This window comes from Mobula hypostoma, chromosome 4, assembly GCF_963921235.1.
Source record: "Mobula hypostoma chromosome 4, sMobHyp1.1, whole genome shotgun sequence".
Classification (NCBI taxonomy): domain Eukaryota; kingdom Metazoa; phylum Chordata; class Chondrichthyes; order Myliobatiformes; family Myliobatidae; genus Mobula; species Mobula hypostoma.
Window position 1 is genome coordinate 200,994,849 of NC_086100.1, and position 19,558 is coordinate 201,014,406.

The following is a 19,558-nucleotide window of genomic DNA, read 5'->3' on the forward strand; positions in this document are numbered from 1 at the left end:
GCCCCTCCACACCAGACGGTGTTGCAACCAGTCAGAATGCTCGCCGCAGTACATCCTGTAGAGATTTGTTGGAGTCTTTGGGAACTTAGCAAATCTTCTCAAACTCCAAATGAAATCTAGCCTCTGTCTTTATGATTGCATCAGTGTGTTGGATCTTGGTCTTGCTGACGCTGAGTCTGAGGGTTGTTGTTGCGACACCACTCAACACACCATCTATCTCGTTTCTATATGCCTTCTCGTCACCATCTGATATTCTGCCAAAAAAGGAAGTGGTTTCATTGGTAAATGAATAGACAGTGTTTGAGCTGTGTCTGGCACAGTCACGAGGGCAGAGAGAGCAGAGCAGTGGGCTAAACATGCATCCCGAAACTGCACCGGTGTTGATTGTGAGTGAGAACAATGACAACAGAAATTACGGCATATTTAAGCACTTGTGGAAACCAGAGACAAGAAAAGTTTCACTCACAACACGCTGGAGGAACTCAGCAGGTCGGGCAGCATCCATGGAAATGATCAGTCAACGTTTCGGGCTGGGACCCTTCGTCTGCCCCTTCCCTCTTCAGTGCTGATGAGGGGTTCCAGCCCAAAACGTTGACTGATCGTTTCCTAGAACATAGAATAGTACAGCACAGTACAGGCCCTTTGGCCCACAATGTTGTGCCGACCCTCAAACCCTGCATCCCATATAACGCCCCCCACACCTTAAATTCCTCCATATACCTGTCTAGTAGTCTCTTAAATTTCACTCATGTATCTTCCTCCACCACTGACTCAGGCAGTGTATTCCACGCACCAACCACTCTCTGAGTAAAAAACCTTCCTCTAATATACCCCTTGAACTTCCCACCCCTTACCTTAAAGCCATGTTCCTTGTATTGAGCAGTGGTGCCCTGGGGAAGAGGCGCTGGCTATCCACTCTATCTATTCCTCTTATTATCTTGTACACCTCTATCATGTCTCCTCTCATCCTCCTTCTCTCCAAAGAGTAAAGCCCTAGCTTCCTTAATCTCTGATCATAATGACTTGACTTGACTTGATACTCTCGAAACCAGGCAGCATCCTGATAAATCTCCTTGGTACCCTTTCCAATGCTTCCACATCCTTCCTATAGTGAGGCGACCAGAACTGGACACAGTACTCCAAGTGTGGCCTAACCAGAGTTTTATAGAGCTGCATCATTACCTCGCGACTCTTAAATTCTATCCCTCGACTTATGAAAGCTAACACAACATAAGCGTACTTAACTACCCTATCTACCTGTGAGACAACTTTCAGGGATCTGTGGACATGTACCCCCAAGTCCCTCTGCTCCTCCAGACTACCAAGTATCCTGCCATTTACTTTGTACTCTGCCTTGGAGTTTGTCCTTCCAAAGTGTACCACCTCACACTTCTCCGGGTTGAACTCCATCTGCCACTTCTCAGCCCACTTCTGCATCCTATCAATATCTCTCTGCAATCTTCGACAATCCTCTACACTATCTACAATACCACCAACCTTTGTGTCGTCTGCAAACTTGCCAACCCACCCTTCTACCCCGACATCCAGGTCGTTAATAAAAATCACGAAAAGTAGAGGTCCCAGAACAGATCCTTGTGGGACACCAGTAGTCACAATCCTCCAATCTGAATGTACTCCCTCCACCACCACCCTCTGCCTTCTTCAGGCAAGCCAATTCTGAATCCACCTGGCCAAACTTCCCTGGATCCCATGCCTTCTGACTTTCTGAATAAGCCTCTTGTGTGGAACCTTGTCAAATGCCTTACTAAAATCCATATTAATCACATCCACTACACTACCCTCATCTATATGCCTGGTCACCTCCTCAAAGAACTCTATCAGGCTTGTTAGACACGAGCTGCCCTTCACAAAGCCATGCTGACTGTCCCTGATCAGACCATCATTCTCTAAATGCCCATAGATCCTATCTCTAAGAATCTTTTCTAACAGCTTTCCCACCACAGACGTAAGGTTCACTGGTCTATAATTACCCGGACTATCCCTACCACCTTTTTTGAACAAGGGGACAACATTCGCCTCCCTCCAATCCTCCGGTACCATTCCCGTGGACAACGAGGACATAAAGATCCTAGCCAGAGGCTCAGCAATCTCTTCCCTCGCCTCGTGGAGCAGCCTGGGGAATATTCCGTCAGGCCCTGGGGACTTATCCGTTCTAATGTATTTTAACAACTCCAACACCTCCTCTCCCTTAATATCAACATGCTCCAGAACATCAACCAGAATCATATTGTCCTCACTATCATCAAGTTCCCTCTCATTGGTGAATACTGAAGAGAAGTATTCATTGAGGACCTCACTCACTTCCACAGCCACCAGGCACATCTTCCCACCTTTATCTCTAATCGGTCCTACCTTCACTCCTGTCATCCTTTTTTTCTTCACATAATTGAAGAATGCCTTGGGGTTTTTCTTTACCCTACTTTCCAAGGCCTTCTCATGCCCCCTTCTTGCTTTTCTCAGCCCCTTCTTAAGCTCCTATCTTGCTTCCCTATATTCCTCAATAGACCCATCTGATCCTTGCTTCCTAAACCTCATGTATGCTGCCTTCTTCCACCTGACTAGATTTTCCACCTCACTTGTCAACCATGGTTCCTTCACCCTACCATTCTTTATCTTCCTCACCGGGACAAATTTACCCCTAATAGCCTGCAAGAGATCTCTAAACATCGACCACATGTCCATAGTACATTTCCCTACAAAAACATCATCCCAATTCACACCTGCAGGTTCTAGCCTTATAGCCTCATGATTTGCCCTTCCCCAATTAAAAATTTTCCTGTCCTCTCTGATTCTATCCTTTTCCATGATAATGCTAAAGGCCAGGGAGCAGTGGTCACTGTCCCCCAGATGCTCACCCACTGAGAGATCTGTGACCTGACCTGGTTCATTACCTAGTACTAGATCTAGTATGGCATTCCCCCTGGTCGGCCTGTCCACATATTGTGACAGGAATCCATCCTGGACACACTTAACAAATTCTGCCCCATCTGAACCCTTGGAACTAATCAGGTGCCAATCAATATTAGGGAAGTTAAAGTCACCCTTGATAACAACCCTGTTATTTTTGCACCTTTCCAAAATCTGCCTCCCATCTGCTCCTCTGTATCTCTGCTGCTACCAGGGGGCCTATAGAATACCCCCAGTAGAGTAACTGCTCCCTTCCTGTTCCTGACTTCCACCCATATTGACTCAAAAGAGGATCCTGCTACATTACCCACCCTTTCTGTAGCTGTATTAGTATCCCTGACCAGTAATGCCACCCCTCCTCCCCTTTTTCCGCCCTCTCTATCCCTTTTAAAGCACTGAAATCCAGGAATATTGAGAATCCATTCCTGCCCTGGTGCCAGCCAAGTCTCTGTAATGGCCACTACATCATAATTCCATGTATGTATCCAAGCTCTCAGTTCATCACCTTTGTTCCTGATGCTTCTTGCATTGAGGTACACACATTTCAGCCCTTCTATCTTACTGTCTTTACACCGTTTATTCTGCTTCTCTTTCCTCAAAGCCTCTCTATATGTTAGATCTGGCTTTACTCCATGCACTTCTTTCACTGCTCTATCGCTCCGGGTCCCATCCCCCTCGCAAATTAGTTTAAACCCTCCCGAACCATGCTAGCAAACCTACCTGCAAGGATATTGCTCCCCCTCAAGTTTAGGTGCAACCCATCCAATCTGTACAGGTCCCACATTCCCCGGAAGAGATCCCAATGATCCAAACACCTAAAACCCTGCTCCCTGCACCAAATCCTCAGCCACGCATTCAACTGCCATCTCCTCCAATTCTTACCATCACTGTCACGTAGCACTGGCAGCAATCCTGAGAACGCCATCCTTGAGATCCTGTTCTTCAGCCTTCTGCCTAATTCCCGAAACACACACTTCAGGACCTCATCCCTCTTCCTGCCTATGTTGTTGGTCCCTACATGTATCATGACTTTTGGTTGTTTTCCCTCTCGTACCAGGATGTCGTGCACCCAGTCAGAGACATCCCGGACCCTGGCACCCAGGAGGCAACAAACCATGTGGGTGTCCTTCTCACGTCGACAAAATCTCCTGTCTGCTCCCCTGACTATAGAGTCTCCAATGACGACAGCTCACCTCCTCTCCGTCTCACCCTTCTGCACCACAGGATCAGACTCAGTGCCGGAGGCCCTGCCACCGTGGCTCACACCCGGTCAGTCGTCCCCGCCAACAGTATCCAGGATGGTAAACTTATTATTCAGGGGAATGGCTACAGGGGTGCTCTGTACTACCTGTCTGCTCACCTTCGCTTTCCCGCCTCTGACTGTCACCCAACGACCTGCTTCCGACAACCTAGGTGTGACTACCTCCCTGTAGCTCTCATCTATGACTGCCTCATTCTCCCTTATGAGTCAAAGGTCATCCGGCTGCTGCTCCAGATTCCTCACAGGGTCTTCCAGATCGCCCAGCCGTATGCACGTCTGACAGATGTGACTCTGCGGGAGAGGGGAGTTCCCCCAAGACTGCCACATCTCACATGAGAGGCACATCACCGTCTCAGGAGACATTGTAAAAACTAACTGCGAGCAAGCTTGTCCCCCGCCTCTTCTCGTCGAAGCCTCTCAAGTCAAAGCCTCAAAGCTCCACTACTTCACTGGCCCACTCACGCTCTGGTCACTTTCCACAGATGCTGCCTGACCTGCTGAGTTCATAGCGTGTTGTGAGTGTTGCTTTGACCCCAGCATCTGCAGAGTATTTTGTGTTTAAAGAACCTAATTGCTTCACGAGCCTACATTCTAAGTGCAAATCCAAGAAATGGTTAAGCACCTGGGGGATAGTGAGAAGACAATGTGGAGTTCCTGAGATTCTTCCCAGCAGACAGGATCGAGCTACAGACTGCAGGAAAGGTGCTGACTCATGTGGTGCCCCCGCACGCCGCTGCTGGCCATGGCCCAGCACAGGCATTCCACTGTGTGACACAAAGCAATGTGCTCCAACTCCCTGCATACCACCGCAACATAACCCCAGGCTAATGCAGGCTCCTGGAGTACTGATCAGAATTACTGCATTCACAATCAACAAACAAGGGTGGGGGAGGAAAAAAAACCAGGAATGACACAGCAGACAGCAAATCGCTTAATACAGACACACTGTCACTGTGGACTGAGAGAAATATTCCCATCACTCAGTGAGGATACCACACACGATACACCATCAGTAACACACAAATGCGGATTACAAATTTCAGCAGGAGACAGAAAAGGCATGTCAGAAAGGCAATGTCATGATAATCATTAGGGATTTTAACATGAAAGTGGATTGGGAAAACTAGGCTAGTACTGGACCTCAAGAGAGAGAATTTGTAGAATGTCTTTTGAAAACAGTTTGTTGCTGAGCCCACTGTGCTGGATTGGGTGTTGTGCAATGATCCAGAAGTGATAAGAGAGCTTAAGGTTAAGGAACCCTGAGGGAACAGTGTTCACAATATGATCGAGTTCGCATTGAAATTTGAGAGGGAAAAAATAAAATCCAATGTGTCAGTATTTCTGTGGAATAATGGAAATTAGAATGGCATGAGAGGGGAACCGGCCGAAGTTGACTGGAAAGGGACATTTTCAGGAAGGACAGCAGAGCAGCAATGGCTGGAGTTTCTGCGAAAAATGAGGGAAGAGCAAGACAGATATATTCCAAATAGGAAGAAATTTTCAAATGGAGGAAGGACACAACCGTGGCTGACAAATGAAATCAGAGCCAAAGTAAAAGCAAAAGACAGGGCATACAAGGAAGCCAAAGCTATTGGGAAGATAGAGGATTGGGGAGCTTTTAAAAACTTGCAGAAGGAAACTAAGAAGGTCATTCAGAAGGAAAAAATGAATTATCAGAGGAAGCTGGTGACTAATATCAAAGAAGATACTAAAAGAATTTTGAAGTATATAAGGGTAAAAGAAAGTCGAGGGTAGATATAGAACCAATACAAAATGACACTGAAGATATTGTAATGAGAGATGCAGAGATGGCTGAAGAACTGAATGCAAATTTTGCATCAGTCTTCACAGTGGAAGATGTCTGCAGTATACCAGATAGTCAAGAGCATCAGGGAAGTGAAGTATGTGCAGTGAAAATTACGACTGAGAAGGTGCTCAGGAAGCTTAATGTTCTGAGGGTGGATAAATCTCCTGGACCTGATGGAATGCACCCTCGGGTTCTGAAGGAAGTAGCTGGAGAGATTGTGGAGGCATTAACGATGCACTTTCAAGAATTGAATGGAAAACCGCTACTTAAGAAGGGTGGGAGGCAGCAGAAATGAAACTATAGACCTGTTAGCCTAACATCAGTGGTTGGGAGGTTGTTGGAATCTATTGTTAGGGATGAGATTGTGGAGTACCTGGAGGTACATGACAAGATAGACCAAAGCCAGCATGGTTTCCTGAAAGGAAAATCCTGCCTGACTAACCTATTGCAATTCTTTGAGGAAATTAAAAGCAGGGTAGACAAAGGAGATGCAGTAAACTTGTACTTGGATTTTCAGAAGGCCTTTGACATGGTGCCGGACATAAGGCTGTTTAGCAAGATAAGATCCCATGGAATTACAGGGAAGTTACTAGCATGAGTGGAGCATTGGCTGATCAGCAGAAAACAGAGAGTGGGAATATAGGGATCCTATTCTGGCTGGCTGCCGGTTACCAGTGGAGTTCCACAGGGGTCGATGTTGGGACCACTGCTTTTTACGATGTATGTCAATTTGGACTCTGCTATTAATGGATTTGTGGCTAAATTTGTTGATTATACAAAGATAGGTGGAGGAGCGGGTAGTGCTGAAACAGAGAGCCTGCAAAGAGACTTAGATAGTTTAGGTGAATGGGCAAAGAAGTGGCAAATGAAGTACAATGTTAGAAAGTGTATGATCATGCATTTTGGTGGAAGAAACAAACGGGTAAACTATTATTTAGGTGGGGAGAGAATTTAAAATGCAGAGATGCAAGGGGACTTGGGAGTCCTTGTGCAAGATACACTAAGCGTTAACCTCCAGGTTGAGTCACTTGTGAAGAAGGCAAATGCAATGTTGGCATTCGCTTCTAGAGGCATGGAATATAAGAGCAGGGATGTGATGTTGAGGCTCTATAAGGCACTCGTGAGACCACACTTGGATAACTGTGTGTAGTTTTGGTCTCCTTATTTTAGAAAGGATAAACTGACATTGGAGGGTTCAGAGAAGATTCACGAGAATGATTCCAGGAATGTAAGGGTTACTGTATGAGGAACCTCTAGCAGCTCTTGGGCTGTATTCCCTGGAGTTCAGAATAAGAGGGGATCTCAGAAACATTCCGAATGTTAAAAGGCCTGAACAGATTAGATATGGCAAAGTTATTTCCCATGGTAAGGGATTCTAGGACAAGAGGGTACAACTTCAGGATTGAAGGACGTCCATTTAGAACTGACTTGCGGAGAAATTACTTTCGTCAGAGGGTGGTAAATCTGTGAAATTTGTTGCCATGAGCGGCTGTGGAGGCTAAGTCATTGGGTGTATTTAAGGCAGGTTAGATAGATTAGTTCCTGATTAGCCAGGGCATCAAAGGATAAGGGGGTGAAAGCAGAGGAGTGGGGATGACTGGATGAAGTGGATCAGCCCACGATAGAATGGCGAAGCAAACTTGATGAGCCGAATGGCGTACTTCTGCTCCCATATCTTATGGTCTTATGGTCTATACTGTCAGCAGGGGTCCTATACACTGTCACGCAGTCAGTAAAGGTCTCACACTGTCAGTGAGATTCTGACACTGTCACACTGTCAGTGAGGGTCAGAGATACTGTTACACTGTCTACAGATCACACTGCAAAGACCCTCTCTATTGCCTATTTAGCCGGACCACTACCAACACTTCACAGCATGGTGAGACCTGGTGTTCTGTAGATCGGGGAACTGCTTTGTTGAGCACCTCTGCTCTATCGCAAACGATTTCCTGGAGGCCCACCATGTTAACTCCTATCCCCATTCCCATTCTGACACGTTGGTCCATGGCCTTTTTTTTGCCACAATGTGGCCTCTCTCAGGTGGAGGAGCAACACCTCATTTATGCCTTGGTAGCCGCCTACCTGATGGGATGAATGTCAATTTCTCCCCCCTCCCCTTCCGTCTTCTTCAAATCCCACACTGGCCTCTTACCTCTTCTCCTCACTTGCCTATCATCTCCCCACTGGTGTCCCTCCTCCTTCCCTTTCTTCCATGGTCCACTCTCCTCTCCTATCATATTCCTTCCTCTCCACATTTTCCACCTATCATCTCCCAGCTTCTCACCTCATCCCCCTTTTCCTATTCACCTGGCTCCACCTGTCACCTTTGAGCTTGTCCTCATCCCCTCCCCCACCTCACCTTCTTCCTTCCTCTCCAGTCCTGATGAACGAACGGTGTCAGCCCGAAACATTGAGTGTTTATTCATTTCCATAAGTACTGCCAGGCCTGCTGAGTTAGACCATATGACTATTAGACATAGGAGTGGAATTAGGCCATTTGACCCATCGAGTCTGATCAGCCCCAATCTCCTGCCTTCCCATGACCCTTCATTCCCTGACTAATCAGGAACCTATCAACCTCTGTGGACAATATACCCATTAACTTGGCTTCTACAGCCACCTGTGGCAAGGAATTCTACAGATTCACGTCTCCAGCTAATGAAATTCCTCCTCATCTCCATTCTAAATGAACGTCCCTGTGTTCTGAATCTGTGTCCTCTGGTCTTAGACTCTCCAACCTTTGGAAACATCCTCTCCACATCCACTCTATTGAGGCCTTTCACCATCGGATAGATTTCAATGAAATCCCCCTCTTATGAATTCCAGTGAGCAGAGTCCCAAGGACATCAAATGCTCCTTATATAAGACTTTCAATCCTAAAATCATTTTCATGAACCTCCTTTGAACCCTCTCCAATGTCAGCACATCTACGTTTCTATGTTTCTATCATTTTTTATGTAAGGGGCCCAAAACTGCTCACAATATTCCAAGTGAGGCCTCACCATGCTTTATATAGCTTCCACATTACATTCTTCATTCTTGCTTTTATATTCTAGTCCTCTCAAAATGAATGCTAACATCACATTTGCATTCCTCATCACAGACTCGACCTGCAAATTAACCTTCCGGGAATCCTGCACGAGGACTCCTCGGTCCCTTTGCATCTCAGATATTTGAATTTTCTCTCCATTTAGAAAATAGTCTACTCTTTCATTTCTTCTGCCAAAGGGCATGGCCATACATTTCCCAACACTTTACTCTATCTGCCACTTCTTTGCCCATTCGAGTAACCTGCCTAAGTCCTTCTGTAGCCTCTCTGCTTCCTCAACACTACCTGTCCCTTCACCTATCTTCATATCGTCTGCAAATGTGGCCAGAAAGCCATCGATTCCAGCATCCAAGTCATTGACATATAATGTATAAAGAATCGATCCTCACACAGAGGCCTGTGGAACACCACTAGTCACCAGCAGCCAGCCAGAAAAGGCTCCCTTTATTCCCACTCTTTGCCTCCTGACAATTAATCACTGCTCTATTTATGCTAGTATCTTTCCTGCAATAGCATGGGCTCTTAACTTGTTACGCAGCTTCATATGTGGCACCTTGTCAACACCTGAAAAAAAACAGGATTAATTTACACTTGAGGTGTGGGTGCCTGGAATGTGCTGCCAGGGGCGGTGGTAGAGCCAGGTACATTAAGGATATTTAAAAGACTCTTAGTTAGGCACATGGATGATAGAAAAATGGAGAGTTAGATTAATCTTAGAGTAGGTTAAAAGATTACTTTATTAGGTAGACCTGTACACCTGCTTATTAATGCAAAGACCTAATAATGTGACATTAACTCAATGCATAAAAGCATGCAGGCATGGTCAAGACGTTCAATTACCAGCGATGAAGTTCAAGCTCAAACATTGAGATTATGTTGTGGTGCTATTAAGTCATCCCTAATTTCAATGTTACTGGTAGAAATGGGTGAAGTACCTTTACAGCTACCCAGGTTATGGTTAGCAATGGACTATTGGTTAACTTAACAAGACATGAAGTTGGCCGGGAGCACTGTATTTGTAAGGTGGCTGGGAAATGAATGGGCACATAATCTTGGGTGGTTTAATGTGGATTGCGGTCACTCCTCCAGGGTTGTTCCCTTTGCCTGTGGTTGATTTGGGCCTTGGGATGAAGGATTATTTATCTGTGGCACAGGAAGTTCTGCAACATATACAAGGCAGATATTATGAATTCTACAGGTGGACTTTAGCGGGGAATTTGACAAGGTCCCGTACGGGAGGTTGGATAAGAAGGTTCAGTTGCTCATAATTCAAGGTGAGGTGGTAAAGTGGCTCTGTGGGAGAAGCCAGAGTGGGGTAGTAGATGATTGCCTCTCTGACTGGGGGCCTGTAACTAGTGGAGACTCGCAGGGCTCGGTACTGGGGCTGTTGTTGTTCATCATCTATATCAATGATCTGGATGAGAATGTGGTTCACTGGATCAGCAAATTTGTGGGTGACACCAAGATTGGGGATGTAGTTGACAGTGAGGAAGGCTATCATGGCTTGCAGAAGGATCTGGACCAGCTGAGAAAATGGGCTGAATAATGGCAGATGAAACTTAATGCAGACAAGTGCGAGGTGGTGTACTTCGACAGGACCAACCAGGGGAGGTCTTACACAGTAAATGGTAGGCACTGAGGAGTGTGGTAGAACAAAGGGATCTGGAAATACCGGTCCATAATTAAATGAGTGGTTCCACAGGATATTAGGATCATAAAGAAAGCTTTTGGCATATTGCCCTTCACTGTATTGAGCCCAGGAGATGGGATGTTATGTTGAAGTTGTACAAGAGGTTAGTGAGATCTAAGTTGAGAGAATTGTGAGCAGTTTTAGTCACCTACCTACTGGAAAGATATCAATAAATTGAAAGAGTACAGAGAAAATTTACAAGGACGTTGCTGGGTCTGGAGGACCTGAGTTATATCGAAAGGTTGAACAGGTTAGGACTTTATTCCTTGGAAAGTAGAAGATGAAGAGGAGATTTGACAGAGGTGTACAAAGTTATGAGCGTATAGATAGGAGAAATGCAAGCAGGGTTCTTCCTATGACGTTTGGATGGGACAACGAGAGGTCATGGGTAAAGGGTGAAAGGTGAAAAGTTTAAGGGGAACATGAGGGAAACTTTCTTCACTCAGAGGGTTGTGTGAGTGTGGAAAGAGTTGCCAGTGCAAGTGGAGCTGTCATGGTCCGGTCCGTGAAGTTTGCATTCCGGTTCACGGTCCGGTCCATCGACCTTTGCTCCAGGTTTTCCTGTCTACCCTGTTTCTGTTCCTTTTGAGCACTAATTGAGGCAGTTGATGCTAGTTGGGGCTGGCTGCATAAATACCTCCAGAGACCAGGGTGTGGCTGCTGGATTGTTCTTGTCCTTACACCTTGTATCCCTTCCCCTGCCTTCTGTTTCCTCGCCTGAAGCCCTGCCTTGTCTTGCTGGTAACTGTCACCTTGCTTCGCCTGTAGTCTTGTCTTGGAGCCACCCTGTACCTAGCTCCCTTCCTATTCCTTGCCTCCACCGGGTAGGTCAGGCTGTCATGCCGTTACCCTGCAGTTGGTTCTGTCCCTTCCTGTCCCTTGCCTCTGTCCAGTGGAGATCTGCGCCCTGACCAGGAGGAGTTTCAAGACCCCAAGCCTCGAGCCTCGCCCCAAGCCAAGCTTCAAGACCCCAAGCCTCAAGCCTCTAGTCTCAAGCCTCACCTCAAGTCTCTAGTCTCAAGTCTCTGGTCTCAAGCCTCTGGTGTCGAGCCTCGCCTCAAGTCTGAAGACTCTAGCCTCGTCCTGCCTGCCAGCCAAGTCACGTCCTTGCCTAATTCTGGGGTCCGAGCCAGATGCAAGACCCAGGTTCTGGGTCCTTGTCCAGTCTCTGGCTCAGAGTCCAAGCCTGGGCTCCCAGCTCTCTTGTCCAGTCCTGTTCCGGGTTCCTGGTTTTTGTGTCCATGTCCTAGCCCTCACCCTGTATCCTAGTCCTGTCCCTAGTACTTCAGTGTCTGTGTCTTGCACTTGGGTCCGTTACCAGCCACCTCCTTGCAACAGGAGCATGTGAGCTCAATCTGAACTTTTAAGAGAAGTTTGGATAGGTACTGTCGCAACCGTGGATTCGGCAGTGCAGTAGATATGGCAATAGCGCTTGTGAATTTGCACGTGTCAGCCAATTATTTAGAGGTTAGACTTCTCTTTGCTCCACAGTCCAATTCGATCTTTGCTCCACAGTCCAGCTCGATTTGAACATTTAAGAGAAGTTTGGATAGGTGTAACTCATAGGCAGCTGTAATGCACCTGAAGTCGGTCCACCAGCTGTCAGTAAACTTTGCAAGAGAAAAAGAAGAGGTTCAATTGTTGTTCAGACCAAACATCAGAATGGGGAAGAACTGTGATCTAAATGGAAGGCAGATAGGTTGGTTTGAGTATCTCAGGAGCAGCTGATCTTTTGGGATTTCCACACACAGTCTCTGGAGTTTAGAGAACGGTGCAAAAAGCAAAAAAAAAAATCCAGTGAGCAGCAGTTCTGGGGGTGAAAATGCCTTGTTAATGTCTCGAACACAACGTATTAGACCTTGAAGCAGATGGTTTAAAGCAGAAGAGCACGAACATACACACTGTGGCCACTTGATTAGGTAGAGGAGGAACCGAATAAAGTGGCCAACGAGTGCATGTTCTTAAACTAGACTTGTCTATAAATCTTTGCCTGAAGACATTTTAAATGTTGTGAGATTCCCTGCCTTTGTCATCCCTCAGGTAGTGAGTTCCAGGTTCCACCAGCCGCCTGGGTGAAAAAGTATCAAACTGTCTTCACACTGAGGATGGAGGTGGCTGTGATAACACGGCAAGGAGTGATCGTGAGCAGGGCACAGTCCATTCACCGTTTGCTTTGTCCCCACACAGGGCAGCAATCCACACCATCTCAGCATTTTGGTGGAGTTCGCAGGAGAGCAACTAACGCTGGATCTCAGCAGGAACACGTGAGTGAATCAGGCTTGGTAAAAGAATAAGAGTCACATCATCAAAGTTCTGCTTCAGTTAAAGTTTACCCAGCTCTGCTCCCACTGACACCTCCCACTCTCCACCAAGTTAATATAATCCCAGTCTGCACCAAGTTACTATGATCCCAGTCTGCACCGTTACTATGATCCCAGTCTGCACCAAGTTAATACGATCCCAGTCTGCACCATTAGTATGATCCCACTCTCCATCAAGTTAATAAGATTTCAGTCTGCACCAACTTAATATGCTCCCGATCTGCACTGTTAATATGATTCACCTGTCATTCAGGCAGACTCGTCACCTGCAGTCTATTTAACCCCAAGTCTCATCCACAGTCCTTGTTCACTCATTGAACCAGCCAGCCTCAAATAGTTGCTCTGAGCTTTCACTCTCCCTGTCTGAAGTTTCCCTTGTTGCCCACCGTGTTTATTTTCTATTCTCTCTTGTTTTGTGGCTGCTTGTGGCTTGTTACTTTTTCTCTATTAATAGAGTTATTGCTTCTGCTGCTGAATAATCTCTGCTGCTCTGCCTGCAGGTCAAGCCTCCTCCACGTTTCCTGACAATACGTGGGTAGCGAGAAGTTTCCATCTGGAGATTAAGTATAGACTTGTCATGTTGAAACAATGCTTGACAGGACAGGTTAGTGGGAGCTTGTTGTCTCCAACACCTGCTATACCTGCTCTGGAGGTGCACAAGAACGTAGTGTTCAACAAGCTTTATAAGACCATGAGTCATGGGATCAGAATCAGGTCATTCAGCCCGTCAAGATAGATAGATAGATATACTTAATTGATCCTGAGGGAAATTGGGTTTTGTTACAGCCACACCAACCAAAAATAGAGCATAAATATAGCAATACAAAAACCAGAAACAATCAAACAACAATATGCAAACTATGCCAGATGGAAATAAGTCCAGGACCAGCCAATTGCCTCAGGGTGTCTGACCGTCCACGGGAGGAGCTGCAAAGTTCGATGGCCACAGGCAGGAACAATCTCCCGTGGCGCCCAGTGTCACATCTCGGTGGAATATGGCCAGAGTCCAACAGCAAAAAGTTCAATATCCGGTCTACAAACACGTTCCTCGTTCGTAATATGACCCAGATTGCACCATCCGTTGTTAACCAGAACAGTAAGCCCCCAGTAAGACTGATATATTATTCCGGTCATCCATATTTTCCTGCCTTTTGCCCATAAGCTTTGATGTCCTGACTAATCAGGAATCTATCAACCTCCACTTTAAATATACCCAAAGACTTGGCCTCCCCAGCCATCTGTGGTACGAATTCCACAGTTTCACCACCCTCTGACTAAAGAAATTCCTTCTCATTTCAGTTCTAAAAGGACGTCCTTCCATTCTGAGGCTGTGCCTTCTGGTGCTTGAATGTGCGAGCCCCTACAATTGGCTGAGTGGACAAATAGCTGGCATGGGCTGGCACTGACCTCCTGAGTGCCCAAGTTGCGAATTTCATTTTCACAAAAGTTGGGTGATTATCTTTCGCATAAGGTTAATGTGACCCTATAACAGCTCGAGGCGTCAGAGGTTGGCGTTCATTCTGGATGCTCCAGTTTCCTCCCACGGAGCAAAGGTGTGCCGGTTGGTAGGTTAATTGGTCATTGTAAATTGTCCCGTGATGAGGGTAGGGTTAAATTGGGGGTTGCTAGGGTGACGTGGTTCAAAGAGCCAGAAGGGCCTGTTCAGAACTATTTCTCTAAATAAATAAAGACATATAATGTCGATATTTTAAATTCAGGTCCTCCTGCCACTGAGGCCCTTCTCGTCTGACTCACCTCTGCACTTTATTTGTCTAACTGCGCTGCTCTTTCTCTGTAACAATGACACTGTATCCTGCACTCTGCTTTTTCTATACACCATGATCTACCTATGTGTGCAATAATCTGCTTGTATGGCATGCAGACAAGGCCAATTCACTGATTCTTGGTACAAGTGACAAGAATTCGAGTGTCCATCTGTATTGTCACTGCCCTGGGAGTGTGTGATGGGTCAGTGTGCAAAGAGCTTTACTCTGCATCTGCACACAATGCTGGAGGAAATCAGCAGGCCAGGCAGCATCTATGGAAAAAAAGTACAGTCAACGATTTGGCATTTTGTGTGTGTTACTCAGATTTCCAGTAGCTGTAGATTTTCTCTTGCTGTCTCTGTATCTAACCCGTGGTGCTCCTGCCCAGGGTTTTTATAAGGGACAATATTAATGAAGTGATTTTCAGAAGGTATTCAGATGTATACTGCATGGTGTTCGCTGTCCAGTGATTGGGTAAAATTTCTCCAGTCCACACTGTGTACGAAAGGATTTAGTAAAACAGTTCCTTCCCAATGCTTTACTTCTTTGGCCAATCATCTTACATACATGTCAGTGGTTTCCTTCAAAGCAGATTGCTATTTAGAGCACACAAGCAGCCATTTGTCCCATGGACCCTTTAATGAAGAGCTGCATTTGTTCTTTCATCTCTTCCCTGTGTTCTGTTTAATTCCTTTCTCCCTCATTCTGAAACACCTCACAGTGAATAGCAGTGATCCCGTCTCCAAAAGATCTCAGTATGGAAGTATTCCCCCAGATCTTCTGCTGAGATCTTTGCCTGTGATTTAACACCTTCAACCTCTGGTAGTTCCTAGGGAGTCCATCTTCCTCTCTCAACATCCTGCAAACTTCTATTATGTGCCCTCTAAACCCACTGTTTTCCAAGGAGAGCTCTCATATCTATGGTGATAAAATGCTTGGAGAGGTTGGTCATGACTAGACTGAATTCCTGCCTCAGCAAGGACCTGGACCCATTGCAATTTGCCTATCACCACAATAGGTCAACAGCAGACACAATCTCAATGGCTCTTCACACGGTCTAAGACCACCTGGACAATATAAACACCTACGTCAGGATGCTGTTTGCTGACTATAGATCAGCACTTAACACCATCATTCCCACAATCCTGATTGAGGAGCTACAGAACCTGAGGCCTCTGTACCTCCCTCTGCGATTGGATCCTCGACTTCCTAACTGGAAGACCACAATCTGTGTGGATTGATGAGAACATCTCCTCCTCGCTGACGATCAACACTGGCGCACCTCAGGGGTGTGTACTTAGCCCACTGCTCTACTCTCTATATACACATGACTGTGTGGCTAGGCATAGCTCAAATACCATCTATAAATTTGCTGACGATACAACTGTTGTTGGTAGAATCTCAGATAGAGGTGAGAGGGCATACAGGAGTCACAAATACCAGCTAGTGGAGTGGTGTCACAGCAACGTCTGTAAGACGAGGGAGCTGATTGTGGGCTTCAGGAAGGGTAAAATGGGGGAACACACACCAATCCTCAGAGGGATCAGAAGTGGAGAGAGTGAGCAGCTTCAAGTTCCTGGGTGTCAAGATCTCAGAGGAGCTAACCTGGTTAGATTAACGTATATGTATATATACATATATAGGTTAACATATCGATGCAGCTATAAAGAAGTGACTATACTTAATTAGGAGTTTGAAAAGATTTGGTTTGTCAACTAAAACACTTGAAAACTTCTATAGGTGTACCATGGAGAGCATTCTGACAGGATGCAGCACTCTCTGGTGTGGGGGATCGGGGCGGTGACTACTGCATGTTGCCGGAAGAAGCTGCAGAAAAATGGAAAATTAGTTGGCTCCATCTAGGTACCAGTCTCCGTAGCACACAAAACATCTTTAAGGAGCAGTACCTCAGAAAGGTAACAGAGAGAAAGGACATGCCCTGGGTGCTGGGGGTCCTTTCTCTCTGTTACCATCAGGTAGGAGGTACAGAAGCCTGAAATCACACACTCAGTGATTCAGGAACAGCTTCTTCCCCTCCGCCGTCCGATTCCTAAATGGACATTGAACCCTTGGACACTACCTCACTTTTTGAAAATATTATTTCTGTTTTTGCACTATTTTTAATCTATTCAATATACATTGATATACTTATTTATATATTTTTTCTTTCTATATTATCATGTGTTACATTGAACTGCTGCTGCTAAGTTAACAAATTTCACGATACATACCAGTGAAAATAACCCTCATTCTGCTCTTCGTGCCCGAAGAGGCTTCTCCTGAGCTCGAGGCACGAGTGAGAATGGAAGCACGTTTTGTGAGGCTCTGCACTGGGTCTGCTAGTCTACAGTAATTACAGAAATGGCACTAGTGTCTAGAAATCGTGAGAACAGGCACACGCTTGTCTTCCGCGGCAGCAGAGTGGGGGCTCAGCACTGTAGGAAAATAGGCGTGTCAGCAGACCGTTTCCACCAGCCGTCTGCTCCATTGTCCAATGTGATCACAGTGTTTCAGGTCACCAGTCTCGGCAGTAACCAAGGACAACATTCTGCTTGTATCACCTGGAAGTCAGGCTCAAGAACAGCTTCTATCCCACTGTAATAAAATAGTTCACTAGTTCGATGAAATGGACTCTTGGCCTCTCAATCTCCCTGCACTGCATCTTTTGTGCAGTTAACACATTACTCTGCATTATTATTTTACTGTGTGTAATGATATGATCTGTATGAACAGTATACAAGAGTAGCTTTTCACTGCGTCTCAGTGCATTGTTCAAATTAAATTCATCACAGTACATATTTGTCACTATATTCAACCCTGAAATTTATTTTCCTGCAGACGTTCACAGTAAATATAAAGAAACACAATACAATCAAAGAAAAACCACACACAAGACGGACAAACAACCAATGTGCAAAAGACAACAAACTGCAAATACAAAAAAGTAGAAACAAGATAATAAATAAGAAGATAGATGGATACATTAATTAATTTCGAGAACTCATTTTTAGCGGAGTCCTTGAAAGTGAGCGTGTATGTTGTGGAATCAGGTCAGTGACGGGGGTGAGTGAGGTTAGACACAGTGGTTCAGGATTCTGATAACTCTTCCTGAACATGGTGGTGCAGCTCCTGAGGCTCCTGTACCTTCTTGCTGATGGCAGCAGTGAGATGAGAGCATGTCCTGGGGTGTGGGACCCTCACTGATACGTGCTGCTTTCCTGCCACACCACTCGTGCTCAATGGTGGGAACAGCTCAGCTTGTGATGGACTGGGCCCAATCCACTACTGTCAATGTGACAATAATAACCAATTCCAATAAAGCAACTCCAGCTTTCTTGTAATTCTCATATTTCTGCAGCAACTGTGTCCGAAGTTTAGAAACATAGAAAACATACAGCACAATACAGGCCCTTTGGTAGGCACTCTTGATCTCAGTGTAACAGTGGTCCAGTGTGTTGTTTCCTCTGGATCGACAAGTGATTCATTGAAGGTAATTATTTAGTGATTTTTTTCAGGCAGGCCTGGTTAAAATCCCCCAAAATGATGGTGAATGTGTTAGGGTGTGCTGTTTCGTGCATGTTGATCCCATTGCTCAGATCGAACTGAAGTCTATAAACAGCAGCCTGACATATAAAGTGGTAGTAGTAGTCATACTTTATTGATCCTGGGGTAAATTGGTTTTTGTTACAGTTGCACCATAAATAATTAAATAGTAATAAAACCATAAATAATTAAATAGTAATATGTAAATTATGCCAGGAAATAAGTCCAGGACCAGCCTGTTGGCTCAGGGTGTCTGACCCTCCGAGGGAGGAGTTGTAAAGTTTGATGGCCACAGGCTGGAATGACTTCCTATGACGCTCTGTGCTGCATCTCAGTGGAATGAGTCTCTGGCTGAATGTACTCCTGTGCCCACCCAGTACATTATGTAGTGGATGGGAGACATTGACCAAGATGGCATGCAACTTAGACAGCATCCTCTTTTCAGACACCACCGTGAGAGAGTCCAGTTCCATCTCCACAACATCACTGGCCTTACGAATGAGTTTGTTGATTCTGTTGGTGTCTGCTACCCTCAGCCTGCTGCCCCAACACACAACAGCAAACATGATCGCACTGGCCACCACAGACTCGTAGAACATCCTCAGCATCGTCCGGCAGATATTAAAGGACCTCAGTCTCCTCAGGAAATAGAGACGGCTCTGACCCTCCTTGTAGATAGCCTCAGTGTTCCTTGACCAGTCCAGTTTATTGTCAATTCGTATCCCCAGGTATTTGTAATCCTCCACCATGTCCACACTGACCCCCTGGATGGAAACAGGGGTCACCGGTACCTTAGCTCTCCTCAGGTCTACCACCAGCTCCTTAGAAACCCTATTTTCCATGTGGGGCAGGACAGAGTGGAGGGCAGAGGCTATTGCATCATCAGTGGATTGATGTAAGTGATAAGCAAGCTGGAAAGGGTCCAGTGTAGCCGGGAGAAAGGCTTTAATGTACGCGTTGACCAGCTGCTGAAAACCCTTCATAATAGTTGATGTTAATGCCACTGGACGAGGTCATTTAGGCAGGATACTGTCGCATTCTTTGGCACTAGAATGATGGTTGCCACCTTAAAAACCGAGGGGATAGCGGATTGTTCCAGAGAGATGTTGAATATATCTGTCAGCTGGGCCGTGCAGTCTTTCAGAACCCATTTCTGGCATATTATCAGGCCCCACAGCTTTGCGTGGGTCTTC

At 45.8% G+C, this 19,558-nt stretch overlaps 1 protein-coding gene across 4 annotated transcripts in view; it reads left to right on the top strand.

The window, feature by feature from the left end:
- Positions 1-19,558, top strand: part of LOC134345890 (disintegrin and metalloproteinase domain-containing protein 12-like) — a 221,200-nt gene that overhangs the window by 40,220 nt on the left and 161,422 nt on the right. For all 4 annotated transcript variants that reach the window (XM_063047227.1, XM_063047228.1, XM_063047229.1 and 1 more), the window contains one exon: positions 12,923-12,999. In XM_063047227.1, coding sequence (XP_062903297.1) covers positions 12,923-12,999 — 77 coding nt within the window. The remainder of the gene's footprint in view (positions 1-12,922; positions 13,000-19,558) is intronic.